This window comes from Bombus huntii, unplaced genomic scaffold (assembly GCF_024542735.1).
Source record: "Bombus huntii isolate Logan2020A unplaced genomic scaffold, iyBomHunt1.1 ctg00000084.1, whole genome shotgun sequence".
In the NCBI taxonomy this organism is placed as follows: domain Eukaryota; kingdom Metazoa; phylum Arthropoda; class Insecta; order Hymenoptera; family Apidae; genus Bombus; species Bombus huntii.
The window spans coordinates 227,920-249,956 of NW_026099339.1; the positions used below are offsets into that span (position 1 = coordinate 227,920).

Sequence of the window (22,037 nt, forward strand, 5' to 3'; positions counted from 1 at the left end):
CTTGTTCGCGACCTCGTCGGGAATGCCTTGAATAATGTAGTCTATCAAGGATTGCGTATCAACCCTTCCTTGTTTTGCAATCCCGCACATGTGATACATATATTGTTGCAGACTCTCATCTGCTTTCTTCTTTCTATGGGATAACTCGCCATGTATCTGTTGGTCGCTTACTACATTTTCAAACTCATTCCTCAACGCCTTTTTTAGCTTTGCCCAGGACTTCGCGCATCGTTTTTGTCGTACGAAGGCCTGAGCGGAGCCTGCGAGTAATTTCTTAGCATAGGCCACCATGTGGGCGTCTCACCAACCCCACACTTCTGCCATTTCCTCGAAGTCTTCCACCCACTGATTTACACTCAGCAGATCATCCCCGCTGAATTTCTCCAATGAGTCTTCCACGTCTTTAAGACTCAACATCGAACCGACGCATACCTTCTGCTGCTACTCATCGTGGTCCTGATACACCGCTCGCGTGCCTCTCCTGTATTCTCGCGCGCCTTGTTTATCGTCCTCGCCTTCACTTTCGTCGGAGCTCTCTTCTTCCGACGATACATCGTCTCCTTCTAGGGCCGCCTGTAGCCGCGCGCGTAGTACGGATTTTCTTCCCGTTACCTTCAACCCCAAGCTAACGAGACGCGCTCTCAGCTCTTTCGTCCTCAGCTTCTCGAGGTCTTCCTCTCCCTCTTGACTGCGTTCGGCTCTCTGCTTGCTTCTTAGATCTCGCTGGTTTGTTGGTTCTTCGCCACGCTTCGAATCCTTAGGAGTAGATCGACCAGGCTTGCACGCTCTGTTCAACCTGGCAACCAGCACTGATCTCGCACCGGATATAGGCAGATTCATCTGTGCGAGCTTACTCCTCAGCTCCTCCAGCGTCAAATCCTCTTCACCCGACAATCGTTCGTCTTCAACGTTTGCCATTTTATTCTATTCTTTTCTACTCCCGCACAAATAGCTCCGTTAAATCGTATCGTTTCTCTGTCTTATTCAATCCCGGACGAGCCCCCACTTGTAATATCGGAATATATTAATAATGGATTGAAAATACAGATATTAGTTAGACAGAGAAACGATGTTTGATTAACAGGAAAACTAAACGCAACGCTCGTATTTACAACAAATAACTTGACAACTATTTGGTAACTCTCTCTCTCTCTCTCTCTCTCTCACTAGCAACTCTAACACTCGACAACACTCGCAACTCAATTCTAACGACTCTATGCTTCGACGTCTCGATCAACTCTGATTCTCGCAACACGCACACTTTTCGATTCGCCTTGGATAGCGAAACCGTCCTTCTTCTAACGCATTTTTAAAACGCGATGGCGCTATCACTTTCTAAAAGCGTCGTCTTTACATTTCCGATGGCCACGGGCACATCCGACTGCCAGATATACAATGTATTATAAGAGTATCATTACCATACTTTTCATGAAAAGAGCAATTTTTCTTGATAACTATACTCTGTAACATGGATTGAAGTCGCTGATTTGATCCCTCTGATATCGTTGTCTTATGAGAGTCTCGCCTGGTCTTGATTGGTTCTGTTGACTCTTATCGTTGTGAAAAATCGATTCGTTGTGTACCTTTTTTGTATAGAGAATTATTTTGTGGTAGAATATAATGTTGTAATATTTGTGGTCTTTACTTTACTAATTTTGTCACTGAGTCGCTCTTTGGTTCGTTGAGCGATTCATATTCCGCATATATTCCGTACTTGCTTCGCTTGGTACTTTTATAATTTTCGCAGTTACAATAAAAAATTTAATTCTTAACAGATTAAAGATTTAACCTCTTGCTTTATAGTGTACAATAATTCGTTTTTTTTTTTTTGTATAGGTTATGTGATCCATAGTTTGAGTAAGTAGTACATATGTGTATATATATATATATATATATATTTACGTGACAAGCTTTCATTTCAATCTATATTTAAGATTAATATTTTATCAGTTTCTGTTCGTAACAATATCGAAGTAGTCAATAAGTTTGAAGAGTATAATTAAGGAAGCTATGAAGCAAGAGGTTAAGAACAAATTCTGAAAGAGGTTATGTACAACTCAGTAGTACTGCTTTACATTACTTTGCGAATTACTTTTCAAGCATAAAAATAGTTTAACAGCCACTTATAGTTACTTCCTTACCATTACATTCATTAAATTCGTTTGATTTTGTAAACTAAATAACCACGCTGACCAGTCTCTTATTTAAAATAGAATTATTTTGTCATATATCCAACAGTTTACTTTCTCTTCGCTTTGTCTCGTATTACGACTTTATAACGGTGTTTCTTTAAACTTTAAACGATCGTAATAAATGTATTTACGGACGATGACTGATATCTGGTCTGTCTTAAAGTTTCAACTAATTAGTGCCCCGTTACTTTGGACGTTATGAAATGTTGTATAACCAAAGACTTATCTTCTCTTTTGATAGTTGCATAAGAGAAGACTGAGCCATTGAAACGCTCGAATAGATTAGCTGATTCGCTTAACGTATTTTTACTTCCGACGAGCTAAACACAAGAGCAGAAAGCACATAAGGAATAATACAGAAACGTCAAACGTATACAGAAATATATTTCGTAAAAGCATTAGTACGTAACATGTCTTTATAATTCTATTTATGTATAGTAAAATGGCTTGTATCCATTTTCATGAATTATAACTGACATTTCAAAGCATTCATGTAGATATGTAACTCTCGTTAATTAATAATTTAACAATGCGTCATGAAACGTATCATTTTCGTTTCTTCCTTTGTTTCGTTATACACAGGAACGAATTTGTAAATAAAGATGTATAATCAACGATAACATATGACAGCGAGTATAATAACTGTCAGCAAAGGAAGAGGTCGGTAAAATGATTGTGGTTGATTTCAGTGTATCGGTAAATAAGCTTTGACAGACGTTGCCGGGGGACTCGGTGTCGGTGAAACCGCGTCGATGAAATGATTGTCAGTAATTTAAAGATAACCCAATTTATTGATCTGTCTCCCCTTCATGGCGTTGTACGTCTCTCTATAAAACATATTCTACCTCGGAGGGCTGAAAAATTTAACTTGGTCTCACTGGACTGGACTGTAAGTAAGAAAATTGAAATGCAAAATCCACGCGTGAGCGCAACGGTTTAGATCGGTTTAGAACGGTTTAGAACGGTTTAGAAAGACGTTAGATACATATAAAAGTCATAACGTAGCTATTTACACATGGGGAATATTTATTTTCGTATGAAATATTTTTGCTTCTGAATTCTCATTATAAATGTACGTCTATTTCCTACGTTAAAGTACGTCTCTGCTTTGAAAACCTTCATTTAAATATAACGGTTAACAAAATATTATTAGAGAAATATTAAAACGAGACGCTAAAAGAACATTTTAATAAAGTACAAATGATTATTTGTTCTTTGTTAAATTGCACTGCTGTAACTCTAATTTTATTAAATTCAAAATGAATCATTCATAAACTGAACCGGAATATAAAATTTTATTCCGCAAAAATCATAAAGTTGAAAGTTAGGAACGAATAACAAATGAATAACCTAGTTTCTTTAAAAGGCACGTGGTTAAGGTACGCCAATCCGCGTAATAACTTTGACACTCCAATTATTATAAAATATGTATCCTTAAGGGATTTTTTTGCGCGAATGCAAAATACTTTTCATACGTGCAACTGAATAAATGGGACGTGATTTTCAATATTTCTTTTTCTAGAATTTATAACAAAGTAACTTTTTCACAAATGTTTTCGCTAACTTTTTTACTACGTAAATGTCTTCTTTTGTAATTAATAATTTCAACATTTCTCTGAACTTTCTTCTTTGCGATAAAAAAAATATACAAAGCTTATGACGTGCTTGTTTAAAAATATTTATACGGAACAAGACTTTGAATTTGTCAGACCAATCGTCTTAACGAACGAATAAATTAAACGACTCGTAACAAAAAATTATTCCTGTCCATGTTTCTCTTTGTAAAAGTAATTCAAGGCAAGTTAGATGAATCGCTGTGTACCCTATTCGCGTAGCATGTGCTTTAACGACCAGCGTGCAAGCGTTAACGGTGTGCTTTAGTTTCTCTCTGGTTGTGTTAAGTGTTTAAGTAATGAGCATATACTCACTACGGGTGGTTTGCATGAGATCACCTGGCACCACTTCGGCTTCGAATGATAGCAGATGTAGAGACTGCAAACCGCAGGTCCCGGCACAAGCATAAGACCATGTCGAATGGTTTCTCCTTGAAAGTCAGTACAGTTGTCGTCTATAGCATCTGAAGACGATTCTCAGCTTGAATATCTTTGCCATTCGACGGTCGTACGCGCAGTTGCGTTAACCGTTTCAACGCCACTCAGCGTAATCATGCTGTACGCGTAGTGTGGTGAACTGTGTCGCGATGTTTGGTTACGATTGTCAATTCACAACGCGCTCGGTTCCGAACGTAGCTTGTCGCTAGTCATATCAGAGTTTCCTCTCGTAATTACTTTTCTTTCAAATAATCGTAAACCAAATAAAGAAAAAACTAATGTATAAATTACCTCTTGAATTGGAAAACCAATTACAGAACGTCACACAAACAAAAGGTAAAGCACGAATATTTGGCAACCTTTTGACTCTTTAGTGTAACGTTTCTGATATAGCTGATGAAGTGAAGCGTGAACGCGTTGAACGGTATGTTTCGACAAAAAAAAAAAGAGCAATCGAGTTGATCGGCACTTCTCGTAAATAAATAAACGAAGCGCTATTGCGCTTCATGGTACAATCCGATACGGATTTTTAAAACATCCCTGATACTGAAACGGCTAATAACGTTACGAAAACGATCGTGCCAGGAAATTTTTGTTCGGATCCGCAACGGATCCGCATTGCGGCTGCCACGATGCTTCTACGTAGCATTGATGCTTCATCGATGAAGCACGATTGAAATTGGATATTCGATTTCTTACTGGGGAGAGAGTTTTCATATCGTGTTTACTGTTTCACTTCGCAAGTGTGCTTTACAGTATAGGTTAGAACTTGAAATCGAGCTATTTGAGTTAAAGTCGCTTGAAGCTTGAAATGACGTTTAAAGGATATAAGAATAATAGAAGGCTAAAATTCAAAAGTGTATATACGTACATATACATTTCAATAAAAATAGCAGATAATCTCAAGTAAAAAAAGTAGATTCGCGCTAGTAAAATAGTTTCAAAATACTTGTGAAAAGTCAAACGACTTGACTAATTAAAAATGGATGTAAGAGCTTAAAGGACAAAGGCTTAAAGTATAAGAGTATCAATTAAGTAACAAATTCACAGTGACAAAGAGGTTTCCAGTCGATCGAATTCAAATAAATCGGCTAATTTGAACGAAACTTTAGATGCACGAGAAGCGACACTCGTCCTCAAAGACTACGAAAGTTCTACTGGGATGAATGAAAACTTTTGTCTGACCCGGTGTGTATACACAAGATGCGCGAATCTCGAGTACAGCTTGTATTAATTAAAGTAATTGGTTGGTTTGATCAAATTAATCGGTTTAAGCAAATCACTTTGAGTCCAATTACGGGATGTCATCGATGCTACGTTGAAATGGCGAAGACCACCAAGTAATTGATGTCCTCTGTAATTATTTGTTAATCATGCGCGGAATCAGAACGATTCGACCTCGTTCCAAAGCAAATCGTTACTAGAGTAGAGACGGGAATTAATAATTCGTGTCAATTGTTCGATCGTGTTCACAAATTCAAATGCGGTTGAGTGGCGGAAACCATTTATAACACGTCCCATACAGCGTAGATCGCATACACGTCTTAGGATGTATTTTTGGTACTTATATATACTCTATATATATTCTTACTCTATATATACTTATATGTACTCTATATATATTCTCTATCTTAGATATACCATAAAATATTTCGTGAAATCGCGTATTCGTGTCTAATGTCAGGGATTCTCTTTCCATAAGTCTGCGTTTTCTATATTATCTTTCTTCCTTATCAGTAGGCATTCTCACAATTTGTGATTAATACTGCTCGTACAGGAATGTTAGGTTTTTGACGTTGTAAAATTTCACGTGAAATAATAATGCCTATATATTGACTAATTTATCAATTAATTAAATCCGTGTATATCAAGTTTTCTATAATTTAGTACTTTCGTGTAACTACAGAAATTTGATGCAATATAAAACTTGATTAAAACAGCGATTCATTAGGAAACGAGAATAATGATGCAAATATTTTTTGTAGCCATTATATAGGGTTTCGATCGCATAATTAATCAGTATCTACTTACCAGTCTTTAACGGAAGGACAAAAAGAAGAGCAGACGGCACACAGACCGCAATCATGATCATTTTCAAGTAGAATCTCAAACTGCCGTACATCTTCGAAAACTTCGTTAGTCGTAAGGGATCAAAGGATGATGTCCGCGCTGCGGAAAATAGACGAGAAGCGGCTATTTCAACAACCACCGTGTAGGTACTGCACTAGCCAGAAGTATCTGCGACAGAAATCAGAATACACTCGTTTTCGCATGGTTGGATCAATCTCGCGTGGGACTAACCTGATTGAACCTAACGCGGGATAATTGCTCAACCCACGACTTTAACCAGCCCGCTTGATTCTCTGTAAATGCTTGAAATTGACGCTTGGATTCTTTCCAGATTAACTAGCTTTGCCCCTCCCTCCCTTTATCTATTTTCTTAGATCGACTTAGACTGCCACAACATATTATCTTTCTTCTTTTCTTTTCTTTTCTTTCCTTTTGATCTTTTAAAGCCCTAAATCGCTGGCTATTTTGTATACTATATATTTTGTACACTCAATTACTCTGTAAGTCATAAGTACATATGTTTTACAACGTTATTTGTCATATTTCAGTTAAACCCCAGAAAAGCCAGAAATATATTTGCAGCGTGTTTTAACGCGTCCCTGGCAAAGATCTCAAAAACGAGTTGCGGCACAATTTAAAGCGACAAATAGCACCGCGTATCTCGTTGTGGTAACACACTGTTCGCCAGCTTTTTAAAAGCGCTCTCCGTCTGCTTTTTCCTCTCTTCCCTGTCTCTTCGTTTTTCCTTAACAAGCGAAACCATTTTCGCGAGGACGAGAGTACGGAAATGACGTACTGGCAATTTTGTTTTGTGATAATACAAGCAGCTCGGTTTCAGTGAATTAAACTTGACCCCAAGCTTCTACTTATCTACCTTCCTTTCCTTTATTTTCCCTTCTATGTCGGTTTTGCGGTTTTCCACATTTCCATCACAATAAACCATGTTTTTTCTCGATTTTACATGTTAGCCAATGATTCACGACAAAAGCGTCGACTGTAAAAATATTTGTAGTTGCAATAGCAACAAGTATGTTTTCTCAAATAGAAAATATTGGGAGCGTACACGCTGGCAAAACAATTCATGAATAGCTCGTCCTCTGCTTGTTATTTGTTTCGATACTGTTAGCAAACAAATTCATGAAACATACTGGTATAGCGTAAAATGAACATAAAAGTTTTGCGTACACTTGAGAGCTGAACTTTGGTTGTATACGTATATTACACATATACGCACACAGTTATGTATATGTATATATGTATAGAAAATTCCTTAGAACTTTGAGCTTAATAACATATTAAAATCATTAACATTAAGGAGGTGAACTTTACTTACCAATTACCAAAGTTTCTTCCGCCAAATAATACATAAAAATTGAAAAAGATAATGTAACTAGTTTTAACTTTTTTTTGTGTTATAATTTGAATCACTCGATTTATCCGACTGAGGATGGTCGATCGCAATCTCAATGTATACGTATTCTCATCGCATGAAATAGATCACATGAGGGATTTTCAAAAGTCGATGGAATATTAATCGCGATTAATTATTTGTAGGTGTATTCTGTGCGGCTAAAGCAGTCACCTAATGAATTATTGAGTACCAGGAATGTTAGCGGTAAACAGGATTGCGGCTATGAATGATTCTCTAATGTCTATATTAGAGATGAATTTGATAATTTATCCTCATAATATGCAATCCGCTTTTAAGTGGAAATCATAATTAACAATTTCTGTTTGATTAAATATGAAGAGCAGATAAATCGATACGCTTAAATCAATATTAGAATTTCTTAACATTTTTATCAAATATTTTAGCACTGTAAAAGCGTCGTAGTAGAGAAATATTAGGTTGTTCCAAAAGTTTCTTTCGTTTTATAAGAAAGTAATAGTTGTACAACATTTTTCGTTTTATATTATTTTATTGAATTACGTGTGATCCACCTTTTTCCAATTTAATGTAAAATAATATAGAATAACATAAAACAAAATATGTTGTGCATCTGTCATTTCTTTTTAAAACGAAAGAAACTTGGGACAACCTAATAGGAATTTACTTTTATTATCCATTATAAAAATGGATTGTTAATCCTCTAGGAGATACGAACAATATAATTGCAATTAATAAGGAATAAGCTAGCATAACTTAAACCAGCTTTTGCAGAAAGCTATTAGCTAAAGATGTTTATTAAACAATGACAACATGAATTTTCTTAAGTACCCCATTTGGTACTTAATCTACTTCGTAAGTACTGTGTGTCCTAGCCTTTAAAGGATGCAATTTTAACCAGAATGTTTCACATTACTTACCCGTATTATTTCCTTGTAATATAATTTATATTTACATTATCTACGTTACGTTACATTCTACGCGTTAATGTAATGTGATTTTTATTTCTAATCGAAGTTATTCAAAATTTGTAGTATCTCAATAAAAAATTAACAGCCTGCAAAAACTTCACAGAAGCATTAGTATCTTCGAAACTATTGAATTCAAATGGCTAATATTCCTTAACAATATGCACTCGACGACGTTTATCGAGAGAAGTATGTGGCGTAATAGTTAAACTTTCAATTCATATACATATATCGTTTATGAAAAAGTAGTCATTCTGCTTTTGTGATCTGTGACACACTATAAATTCTCATAAGCTAACCAACGCGTAATCTTCTGTAACGTATTAATATAATATAGTGTAATATCGAAAAATAAGGATAGAAATTTTTTTTTTCGATTACTTACAATTTATTAATATTAAATTGAATATACAAATATAAATTGGACAGAGAACGATATTTAACGGAAACTAAATGCAATACTCGTATCTATATCAAATAACTTTACAGTTATTTGACCACTCTCGTCACAACGAATCTAACACACACACACTCTCTCTCTCTAACAACTCTATCAGTTCTCACGACTCTACTCTTCGACGACTCAAAACCTCTAACGACTCTACTCTTCGACGACTCAATTAGCTCTGATTCTCGCAACACGCACACTTTTCGATTCGCCTTGGATAGCGAAACCGTCCTTCTTCTAACGTTGTCTATTGTTTCCCTCATACCTATGTAAGAACTACCAACTACGTGCCTTTAGTCACGTAGGCACTCTTAAATGTAAACGAACCACAGAAACACGACGTACACGGTTTTTTTCTATTTTCAGCCGATCTCCAATCAAAGTTATTCTACGATATTACACTCGGCCTTTCCTGACAATCACATCTGCCCTCAGATGTGCTCATCATCGCTGCTCGCACTTACATCACTATCGTCGGCATTCCACCACTTCATATGATCGGCTGCCGTGGAAGTTGTACGTGGCCCTTCGTGCTCCCCCTCTCGCTGCACTATGTATCGGTCATTTCGTAGGACTTTTATCACCCGATACGGTCCAAGAAACTTTGGATGCAGCTTTAGCCCGGGACCCTTCTGCATCCTCTCGATTGCCACTAGATCTCCCGTCCTGTACGCTGTCGCCTTCTTGCGTCTCCTGTTATACGCCCGCTTGTTTCGGATTTGGATCTCCTCAATCCGTCTCTTTGCGGCTGCACGCAGCTGATCTCGTTCCTCTTGGAACACCGCGGCCTGTTCGTCCTCGATTAGCTGACTGATCTGTGGGTCGTCCCGCAGCCTCATTCGTGTTCCGAACAACAACTGGAACGGGGCAGCGTTCGTACTTACATTGGGAGCTGCATTTAAATACCTCTGCGCTGTCTCCAGGTGTTTGAACCACTTGTCCGGCGTTGGTGCAGATAGCTTCGTCAGCAGTGGGATAAGCGTCCGGTTCACTCTTTCCACTTGTCCGTTCGCCCGCGGGATCCCAGTTGTAGTCCGAACGTGCTGTATGCCTTCCTCTCTGCAGTAGTCTTCGAAGGCGCCGGCCGTAAATGCTGTTCCGCGATCGGAAATGATTCTCCTCGGGTTCCCAAAATTCACAGACTGCTTCCTCAAGCGACTAATGACCTCGGCAGAACCCGTCGACTTGGTGGGATACAACCATACAAACTTTGTGAACGCGTCCACCACCACAAAGATATGTCGGTAACTTTTTTTTGTAGAAGGTAATGGCCCAAGGTGATCGACGTGGTAGGTGTCGAGCGGTAATTCCCCCTTGTCGATGGTATTTAGTAACCCCTCCTGTTTTTCCTGCTTTCTCTCTGCAAGGATACAGTCGATGCAACTCTGCACTACCTTTTCTACTTTTTCGCGCATTCCTCTGAACCAATAATCCCTCCTTATTTATTATTCTACGATATTACAATAGGTATGTATATCTCGACTTTGAGCAACCAATTGGTGCTAAATAAGCTTTAGTACATACTTCTTACACGTAACAAAAGACCAGTTAACATCTCTGCTCTTAAAAGAAAAACGAAAGAAGCTCTGAAAAGCTGCAGAGTTCAGGTCGAATAACACCAGCTCAGATAAATGACCCTCTAACTTACCTTTGTCCTCATCGACGTCAGTGATTTTAAAGCTAGTTATAAAGTGCACTTCTCAGCCAGCGTCCACGGCAGTCAATATTATTTAACGGGTCTTAATGCGATGTAAAAAGGGAAAAAGGAGGAAAGAAGGAGCAGGGAAGCAAAGAGAAGAAACGAATTTTTCATTTTCTCGAAACTGGATCAAGTTTCAGGTTGCTCGCCAAAGAGTCTGTAGCTAACGAGACAAGATTAGACAAACCGCGCTTTAAAATTGCCACAGAACTATAATAATCCTCGAAATCAATACGATTCGTCGATCCATCGCCTGATTAAAAAATGAGATAGGATGAAGCTCACTAGTCGGCCTTTGAACTTTCAATAGCGCTTACGGCTCGTATACTCTAGTTTGAATGCTACAATGTAAGCCAAGTCAGCTGTAACTAGCGTTCGCGTGATTGTCGCTATCTATTATTCACGCGTTACACGTTCGCCAGACAAACGCGTCTACCGGTTGACATTGTTTTCTGTCCTGAGTTTCAAAGCAATTATGTTGCTTCGTGTAATCAAATCTCGCCAAACTAACGATAAGTTCTTGTTTGATCTTACACAGTTATTAAAACTATACAAGTTAAACCAATCTAGCCTAAACAAGTAATGTCGTTATATATTCTTTTTTAAATCTATATATTGTTTAATAAATCGTGGCTAGGATATAGTAGCTGACAAGAATATTCGGACAAATATATTTGTAGAAACATTTTAGGAGTGTATTATGCATAGTGGCACTATTTAATACTGTACTGTGACTATCATGGTCGTGTTGGTATTATTCGAAACTAATCTGAAAATCTCTATGGAATTTGTAAGATATTTAGTACGAGTACTGTGCATTACTGATATGTACACAACCGAGACGAGATAACGAAGGTACTGCTCTCCATCGTTCATCGCTACGCGTTGCTAATAGCAACGTATAATGCATATATATCTCGCAAAGACCATAAAAGTACCCAATGGAACCACGTTTAATATTTTATAATAATGTCCCATTACAGTTTCGTCATTTTCAATTAATTAAACACGACCCTCTCTTTAAAAATTAGAAGATAAAATACGTAATACAAATCTACTCGAAATCTTTTAAACCTTACGGACGACTACTTATGGTCTTTAAAAGCAGCAGGGATTAGCAGAATATTAACTGCGGATTTTTCTTGGACCGCAGCATGCAATATGAAATATGGTTATTAAAATGTACACTGAAAATTTCATATCCATAAGATACTCGTGCTTGTAGAATCTTGAAAATGAATTCTTAACCCAAATAGTCGACCGCGATACTCGAGAAATTTTGTGAAGCTGACGTCAATACCAATATGTACCGTCGTTGTGCTATTATTTCGTGATAAGCCGTATTGATTGCACTTCCATTTCACGGAATTAATTTTTCCACACAAAAAGTGATAACGATAATCGAAAAAAGAAAAATATATTACCACTTTTCGTATCAGCATACACAAGCGCACTCGATTTTACACGAGTATACAATTTGCAAATTCGACAGAAAGATCGGATTTAATTATTTTTTCGATATTTCAGGCATCAAGTTTTATTTACACATCGAACGTTGAAATACGGCGAAATAGAAAATGTACAAACCACTCTGGACATTAATTAACTTTAAACGTTATTGATTAATTAAAGAAAACAACCATTGTGTTGATTTTTACATTTTGAAAAATTGTTATCCACTTTTGCTTTGTTTAAAAATTGAAAAAAAAATACGTTTATTGTAAGTCACGAGTATCTCTTTTATTTATTTAAACTTTAGATCAAATATTACAATTTATAAATATATCATTTATTTAGATATACTTGTAATATCTGTTTTATAAGTTTGTACAACCATTTATCTATTTATCTATTTTATTTGCACATAATCTTTATAGACTGATTTTGTAAAGAATAAAAAATTGTGATTCTATTTAAAAACGATCGTGTCAGACTCAAGTGATAAGCGATATATATTTCAGCGATATATATATATATTCAGATTTCACCATCACATAAACGGTGCTATTGGAAACGTTTCACAATAGACGTCTTATAAGCGCCTGCGATGTCCGTCATATGTAAAGCTATACCACTGAATCACGGCCGCCATTTAGTGATTAAGGTCGATCACTTAGAGTTGTTAATCCGACATAATGGCGAGCAATACATCGAAGACATTATTGGAAACACAGTTACAGTTTAATTTCATTGAGCTTATTTGCAAATAAATGTGTACAATGTATTTTAGAGGTTTTAAATATTATTGCTGACTAAACTTCGCGTCTGCGCATCATCTTTCTTTAACTTTTTTTTGCATTTTCTTATCGACGCATGAAGACGAAATGCGTAAATTTTATTATTTATTTAAACATTACTATATTGTGCTCAAAGTAGCGGAATATCGTTCTATTATCAATATATGAAGAACTAAAAGAATTAAAAAAGAATTAAAAAAATATGTAGTTCAATCAATACTTCGTGTATTTTTCTATCTCCACAAGACAATATCCGGACCAGTTACGCTTACAGTATCAACAAAGATTTGTCCAGCCATACGGAATAAGTCGTACTCAGTAGTATTAACCGCACGAACTCCAGAAACACTTTTGAAGTAAGTTTCGAACCAATAAATCCCCGAACTAAGAACTGTCATATTTCGTCTCTATTTATCGAATATTGTGAGAAAATGCAAAAAAATGAAGTTAAATAGAAAAAGTACTTGGAAACTTAAAAGAAAAAATCTCGAAAAATCTCTTAATACTTTTTACTGTCGTCTTGAGACGCACCATATGTTAAGCTTCTTCGTAGTTACAACTTTTACCGCAGATGTAACGAACTGACAAATGCTTCGAATGGCGCGCGCGCGTCAACGCCTACACTTAAATTTTAAATAAATGTTTTTAAATAAATGTTTAAAATAATACATTAAATGTATCAACTTTCTTGCGCAATTTCATTTAATTTCTTACGATATGGAGGGTTTAATTACGTTTAAGATATCTATTTGAATCTTTTAAATTCGAAGTTTTTTAAAAAATTACCTTAAACTTTATAAAATTAAATCGTTTTTCCACTTTGTTGTATCATAAAATAGTTACTTAAATTCAAACCTTACCGTCGTCTTGAAATATTCTATATTTTCCTCGTCTTAAAAAATCTCCCTACAGAAAGAATAAAGAAGAATAAAATCCCATACGTTAAATTTCGCGTGATTGATGGAATACATAACGATAACGAGAACTAACTAGCGACAACAAGCAACCATTAGCAAGGACAACTGGCGACTATAACCGTCGTCTCTATGATGTATGGCGACTAAGGAGAACAGCCAGCAACTACGGATTACATGTAACAACCAACTGCCCCACTTCTAAAAGGCAACTAACTTGCAAACCCTTTGATGGTTTCTGTAGCGTGATATACCCCTTGAACGTGGTTAAAGAATGTGGTCGCCGCTGGACGGCGGTTTGCCAGCAGAGCGATCTCGCCAATTCAAAGCTTGACATTACAAACTACCGAGAATCATTAGGCTCGTTATCGAGCATCTAGCTTTCAGAAGGTGCTTTATCATATGATATGACTTCACGATATTTTTGTAGCAAGAAGAATGGCCAACCTCTAACAAAACAAATTTTTACTAAGTGCTGCATGTGAGCTGCAGGCCGGCCTACTAGGGAAATTTGACGAATGAATAATCTAAAATATATACGAATATATTCGTTATATCATAAAATGCCCGCATTATGTTCTCTAACACCATAGAGGAAACTAAATTTATATATTAAAAAATTGGAATACCTGTTATAAGAGAGTTAATTAAATTCTAACCTATCGATGACTCCATAAAAACCTTTATTTCCTAAAAATGTATATCTTCCAAATTCTCCTTAGAAAGTATCATAGAGAAAATATGAAACCTGAAAAGTACATCACGCTGATGCCTCGATCAACCCTCGTGCTTCGCAGTCCATGTGTCCGAGCGATGAATTCCCTCCAAACAAGGAAAAACCAAAGGGAGGTCTTCTTCGAAGGACGTGAGAGGGTAAGGGAAGCAACGGGAACGATGATCACGCGATATACTGGCGGCGTACGTATAGAACGGCTGTTGCGAGAGAGTTCGCAAGAAACAAGAAGAAAAAAGGAATCGTAGGCCGACGCGACTATACGCTGTCAACGGACAGTGACTGAGCCTAACTGAAACGAACTCTGTCGCAGTATGAGCACAGGCTACGTTCGCGGGTCGATCGAACACGTTCTGCGCCTTTCCTCGGCACCAGCGTCAGAACCACCCTCGACGAGCGCAACGCACTGGTGCACCTGCAATATTAACCACTGGTCTTTCCTTTTTCGCGCGATATTATATCAGCACCTATGATACCATTTCAAAGACCGCAATCAAAACATTAAATACCGCATTAAAGCCATACAATAATTCGCAATATTCATTCGTAAACGTTATTGTATATGTGCTTAATTAATCGTTATTATGTTTCGAATGATTTACTACCTCATATTCCATAAGCAGATATATGGTTCATTTTCATCTCAAGTACGATATAATTTGTAACAAATATTTATAATTCACAATGTAAAATATTTATAATTCATTGGAAATATTATTCTATCACGGTATAGTGGTCAAATTTCACATAAATCACAAACATATGGTAGTCAGAAGCTATACTCACGACATGACAAATCATGATGATGTCATGAAAAATGGCGTCCGTCCATATATATTCAAACGCAACGAACAAGTTCGAACTTTTCGAGAATAAACGATTTGTTCGATAACATCTGTCGCGAGCTTCTCTTCCTTTAACGATAACAATTGACAACTAAAGCTCGAGAGGCTCGTAAGGATGAACAGTGACGAGTATCTAGAAGCTATGTACTCACCTGGGCAAGGAGACTCCAACACCAAGGACGTTGGAAGTTTCGAGAAGCGAAGATGGAAACTGAAGTAGCACGTCAGGTCAACTCTGGCAAAAACTGCTAAAGAAAGAAAAATCCAACTAATTTGTTTCCAACAATAAAATGAAATTAATTTGTTTCACAAATTATTAACTGGATATTATTCAAAAATTATTCAAAATTCGCTTGATTGATTCACGGCCCGGGACACTTGGGTCATACCATTTTGGTAATGGACGAAAATGGCAGGAGGAAGAACGACCGTTTTTTTCATATTTCTCTTTCCCCGGGAAACGAAAGAATGCCCGAGCACCTTGTTTCATTTCTTCTCGACATCAATTTCAATCTTTTTAAACGAAATATAATCTGAACGATGAAAAGTTCATTCAAATAATGCTCCGCGCCAGACACTCACGAAAATTAAGAAGAAACACGGAAAATTCGCGAATAAAACGGATTTCTTTGTCCCAGTGAGATAATAAACCTCGTTCACGTATTGGTTTTTAAAATCAATATATCCACCAATGTGCACTCGTTTAACAAGGGTGATGGAACGTGCCAAAAATCTCTCAAGAGGGTCTTGGGAACGGAAGAGTCGAAAATGTCACAATTATGAATGAAAAATTCGAATAGTTGCTGATTTTACAGTCGAAACCGATAAAGAACTCCAGATATTCCCCCAATTAATTTACAATAAATTCGCGAAAATGATCGATTGCTGACGTCATTGTATTCTAGAAAGATTGTAAAACGATAAGAATTTATTGAAAAAACTTATATTCGATGATAACACTTCTAATAAGAGTACTAAGAGGAGCGATTCTGTACTCACCTTCCTGCCTCGAAGTACCGAACGCAATTAACCGTCCGCCCAGGATGGAACCGTTCGGAACTTTTGTAAGTCACTGCACGGCCGCTGCTTATGGTGGAAATGTAATAGATATAAGTACAGAGCGCGTGAGCGAACTAAAAACGCGATAGAGAAGTAGAGAGAGGATGTTCCGTCCTTGTCTAATGACGCGCACTTGTACAGGAAATATGTAACAGCGGTATACGAGCAGCGTCAGTGTCCACTAGTGTGCATGCCTGATTAAACAAGAACAGGAAGTATCTATACATGGTGTTCTCTTTCTATTTCCATGTTGCATCCATCTTACTATACAGTACACACACTCAGCTATTCTATCATTATATTTGTGCGTTGCTTATGTGTGAACCAAACATTTCCATGACAACAAATCGTTTGTCTCTTGTTTGATGCTCGGTTTTCAACAGAGTTGAAAGAATTTTTTAAGAGAAACGCAATGGACGGGTTGTTTTTAAAGTAATAAATGGAAATTCTCGTATCCATTGAGAAACGATAGGCGATTTGAAAGTGTCACTATGAACGGTGATTTATCGATGCAAGGTAGTATGAATAAGATATTTTATAATCTGCGAAAAAAGGTAAGGAATATTCTAGATTTTAGATTTTAGAATTTCCACGTCACAGACGAGGGTGTTTTGTTATTTGATTTGTAATATTGCTGCAGTTCTCTTAATAGCTGTTCGTTTCATGCGATACTCGCACATAGTATCTATGACTTTTGCTTCTAACAATTTTTATAATTAGGCTGTATCAAATATTTTTAACGTTCGTGTTTCATGAAAAATCATGTGTAACTCGTTGAATTCGCAAATGTAACAAAAAATTCCACGAAAAACCTTATATTATTGTAATTAAAAAATAATTATATTAGGAGGAGAGTCGTATTTCGGAACGTCATCGGAACATATTATACCTTGTATGTGATTATTTGGAACACAATGGGTGAGTATATTATAATTAAAATATATTCCTAGTTCCAATTCTTTTGAATAGTGTCAGTGACCAATCGAAATAGAAATCAGTGGACATCATGGAAAGAGAAGGCGAAACCAAATTTGAAAATTCGACATCGGTAATTCAGTAGTTAAGAATAACTCAATCGATAATGTAGATTAACTAGTTATAAACAAATATATGAAGTATAAATTCAAATTATTCTTATCCATCTAAAAATTGGAAATTAAAAAGCAGAAGACAAGAAATTATCTTCGAGGATTTATATAGTAAATACATTCTTTTGCCTGTCTTACCTAGAGATAAAACAGTTGTTTGATGGTTATCTTATAGTGTTCAGTCATTGCGAAAAATATTTTTAATTAGTTAAAAACTATAATTAATTAAAAGCTACATTTTTTTAGGTATATAGACGTTAGCGATGTATTATTCCGGGAAGCTCGTCTATCTCCCGAACATCGGGTTTGCGACAACATCGATTTGGAAATTATCGTTGCAGAGTATGAAAATTATTACAAGATGAAATTTCAAAAATATCCCATATTGTGTAAGAAAATAACTGGAAGGGAAATGACGAGGGAAGTGACAAATGCAAGCAAAACGTAAGAATTTAAATTATTTAACGATATTAAACGGTATTCAACGTATTCAACGTATCGTATTCAACGTATCGTATTACAATATGATCCAGTGTTTGTAGAAGTATTGAGACAAAAGCCAAATCTGTTAGTAAACAAGCGAGAAGTGAGCCTGTGAAAGAGACGAATCTACAGCAGAAGATAACTGATGACAATACGAATCATATTAATCTCGCAATGACAGTGACGTCAATATTCCCCAATGAGAGTGATGGACGTTCATCAGAAGAGCTATTTAACGTCCCAATGGAACAATCCATGCAATCGAAGATATTGAAATGCATTGAAAAGTTTTATTCAGATAATCCGGAATTACGAAAGATTGCTGAGGACATCTCATGCGTAAGTTATTTTCGATTAATATACGTATCGTAAAGCTTTTAAACGATAAAATTCCCGTCGATAAACCGTCCAACGTATATCGACGATGACGTGATTTCAGTAACGCTTCAAATATCAAATTACGTAACACTTACTTAATATAGAGAAGACGCCATTTTATCTTTGTATCGTCACAGGAGATCATAGTAAACAAATTAAATGTACATTGGGATGACGTTATAGGCCTAGAGGAATGTAAAACCGCTGTTAAGGAGGCCGTTGTGTATCCCCTTAAGTATCATATCTTTTTTGATGGCCCGTTTTCCCCCTGGAAAGGTATTTTGCTGTACGGCCCACCTGGTACAGGTAAGATACTCGTATTCTTTTCATTTCTGTACATGTTTACAAGAAATATACAAAACAGGGAAAACGAAGTTAGCGAAGGCAGTCGCGACAGAATGCCATTGCACCTTTTTTAACATAACTGCCAGCTCATTGGTCAGCAAATGGAGAGGCGATTCCGAGAAGTATATACGTGTAAGTTGCTTTGTCTATGTAAGTTTCTTTGTTCCTTTGTCTATGAAGGAGAGATTCTAGGTATAAAAAGATTTGATTTTATTTTTCGTCATTTATATATAAATAGAATAGTTGTTTGGAAAACGAAATGATATCATATTCGTGATGAGGCAATGAATTTAAGGAATTTCGAATATAATATTTAATGAATAATACATTTGTTAAACTGAACAGGTTTTATTTGAACTTGCCTATAGTCATTCGCCTACAATTATTTTTATCGACGAGATTGACTGGATCGCCACAAATAAAGGAGACTGTATATTGTCTGAACCTGCAAAGAGATTCAGATCAGAACTTCTTTCTAGATTGGATGGATTAGTGTCTAATGAGAATTCTAATGTAGTTCTTCTGGCTACAACTAATTCCCCTTGGTACGTATATCACGTTATTTCAATGTTTTCTAAGTAGAAAATATCGTAATATTTCTCCAAATTCCAAATATGTTATTGTGTTGTTTGAAGTATTCCTTCATTATTATTAGTATAATAGAACGATAATATTTATTGTAAATATGTTATTAGGGGCATTGATGCAGCTTTACTCAGGCGTCTCGAAAAGCAAATATACGTATCATTACCCAATGAAGTTGCTCGACTTGGTATATTCAAATTATACCTTAGCAACCACTTATTAGAAAATACAGATATTGTAAACCACATAGTAAAATGTACTGAAAGATATTCTTGTGCAGATATAAAATTGCTTTGTAAGCAAGCGTGGCTACCAGAAATAAGCCCGATATGGAGGAGACTTGAAAAGAAAGAAACACCTGTTACCACTTTGAAATATGAATTAAAAAGTTATGAAATATTAGCAAAATTGTTACAAAAAATGTCACCTACAGTTATGCAAATAGATAAATATGATACGTGGAACAAATAAATACGCAATCGTAAGGACAGATATTGAAAAATATAAATAAATGGATTATCGTTCGAGAAATCATTCGCATGTGTGTGCATGTGTGTGCGCGCATGTGTGTGCGCGCATGTGTGTGCGCGCATGTGTGTGCGCGCATGTGTGTCATGTGTGTCATGTGTGTGCGTGTGTGTGCGCGCACGCGCTATAGGCTAAGTTTAAAATGTTCGGTTGTATTATATCCTTGTATTATATATGTCGGAGATGAAAGGAAAACCGGAGCCTTCCCTTTGCAATTTTGAGGAAGCCTTCTAATGCTTTAGCCTAGATTTTATCATAACTGTAATTAAGCAATTGTCATTTGTAATTGTTTGATATTTGTGAAAGCGAAAGTGGGTTCGAGGTGACAACTGGTCGCCGAACGTAGTCACGGTCACGGGATAAACGTTTTGCCTGACGAAGGTGTGGATCGGTTGTATTGTTCTCCCTAGAAATCACATAGAATTGTACTTTAGAGATGTCGATATAATGGGACACACGTTGTATTAGGAATCAATCTCCAGACAGAAACTGCCTAGTAACGGCGTTTGAATCTTTCTCGATGTTTCCAAAGAGTATACAACAAACTTTTGACAGAAATTGCCTAGCAATAACGATTGGAACCTTCTCGATGTTTCCAGCGAGCATATAACAAACAAATGCAGTAGTATAGCGAAAAAGATTTTCATCAGATATTCATTCGTGTGATCGCCTTGGAAAGTGATACATCGAGCAATTTACCGGTGCCTCAGCAATTGTATTTTGTGTTTAAAATTATTCTACACATAGTAAAGAGTTATCCGGTTGACCGTGGATTCGTTTGAACCCCGGAACATTGTTAATAGCGTTAATTAAATTCATTATTCGTGAAACCTATTGTTACGCCGCCTAAAACATCTGCACGCCAGCCCGCGCGACCGGACAACAACCGGCCTGCGTAACGTCACTTCGACCCTCAATAAACCTAAGGACCCACCATAACTTTCACTTCCCTGTATTGTTTCGCCATGTGTCTTCAATCCGTTTGTCTTGAAGAATTTCTAAAGCTTAAAAATATTCTCGAAACACAGTCGGTTTAGAGAGGTCCTTGGGTTTATTAGTCGCACTTAAAACACGGAGAAAGCGGGTATGCACCCATTAGGAAAATCCGAATAGCCCTGTAATAAAACAAGCTAGGTTTTTCTCACGCACACAGTCATCTATTCACCACGATGGTAGGAGACTCCCTACTCATCCCTTCGAGCAGTAGTGCAGGTCATGACCAATCGACACCGCGGTTCGTTACCCTCACTTTTCCTAACGAAAGTGGGACCAACGAATCCGCGTTCTTTAGGCACAGGGGCACACCCACACCGAACTTTTCTTCCGTATTAAAAAAAAGAGCGACAGACAGTCTAAAAACTAACGCCTAACGCGGCAGTCTACACATAGCGCGAGAGTCGCATACTTCACGCAAATCTTTTGTCGGTTCTCGGTGTTGTCGAACATACATCTTCTCTCCTAAAAATATCATAGTGCTAAGTCCATTAATACATTAATTTCCATTATAAGAGCCCTGCTCTAGCGTACATATCTACCGCATCTTCGTGCGACAAGTTGTTAATTATTTATTTCTCTACGTCAGTGTAATCTAAGTGTTGGAAATATATAATTTATAATTCTGTGAATCACAGTGTTATACAAACTCAATCACCCCTTATTATCTCAACGGAAATCAGGGGATCGATCAATTCGTGGTGTCGATTGTTATAATCGTAACGAGGATTTACGACCCCCGTTGACGTCTCTCCTCGCGATTACGTCTCCCCGCAATTGGTCGAAATTTACAAGGTCCTTCGAGCCGGATTTCGTGCCGCTAAAAAGTGCACTGACCAGTGACTATACAGTGTCGCGTGAAATCCAAGTTCCAACCACTTAGCCAACTGATCAAGGGAACCGCCATCGGAGAGAAGCACCTCCGTCGCTCAGCATCTACACGAGCCCACGCCGCATCGTAACGATTATCAACCGAATCCCAGATCAACGTCCATTCGATCAAGGTAAGATCGTTCATATTATTAAAATCAAAT

The 22,037-nt window shown here is 36.9% G+C and overlaps 1 protein-coding gene across 13 annotated transcripts; it reads left to right on the forward strand.

Moving 5' to 3' along the window:
* The first annotated feature begins 6,415 nt into the window (after positions 1-6,415).
* On the forward strand, positions 6,416-20,016 carry LOC126876586 (katanin p60 ATPase-containing subunit A-like 2). 13 transcript variants are annotated; one of them, XM_050639494.1, is made up of 10 exons: positions 6,416-6,455; positions 7,868-8,555; positions 17,451-17,521; positions 17,595-17,651; positions 17,938-18,135; positions 18,225-18,513; positions 18,657-18,858; positions 18,917-19,047; positions 19,243-19,442; positions 19,593-20,016. In XM_050639494.1, the coding sequence occupies exons 2-10, from the start codon at positions 8,514-8,516 to the stop codon at positions 19,951-19,953; spliced, it is 1,551 nt and encodes a 516-aa protein (XP_050495451.1). In that variant the 5' UTR covers positions 6,416-6,455; positions 7,868-8,513; the 3' UTR covers positions 19,954-20,016. The 13 variants fall into 13 exon arrangements, with proteins under 13 accessions (XP_050495451.1, XP_050495452.1, XP_050495447.1 ...); XM_050639495.1 differs by having other exon boundaries at positions 6,417-6,459; XM_050639490.1 differs by lacking the exons at positions 6,416-6,455; positions 7,868-8,555 and adding an exon at positions 16,544-17,157.
* Positions 20,017-22,037: the final 2,021 nt, after the last annotated feature.

Coding starts and splice junctions, on each gene's coding strand:
- LOC126876586 (XM_050639490.1), top strand. CDS start 17,095: ATGAACGGTGATTTATCGATGCAAGGTAGTATGAATAAGATATTTTAT. Junction 17,652..17,937: donor AATTTGAAAATTCGACATCG/GTAATTCAGTAG, acceptor ACATTTTTTTAG/GTATATAGACGTTAGCGATG. Junction 19,443..19,592: donor GCTACAACTAATTCCCCTTG/GTACGTATATCA, acceptor ATATGTTATTAG/GGGCATTGATGCAGCTTTAC.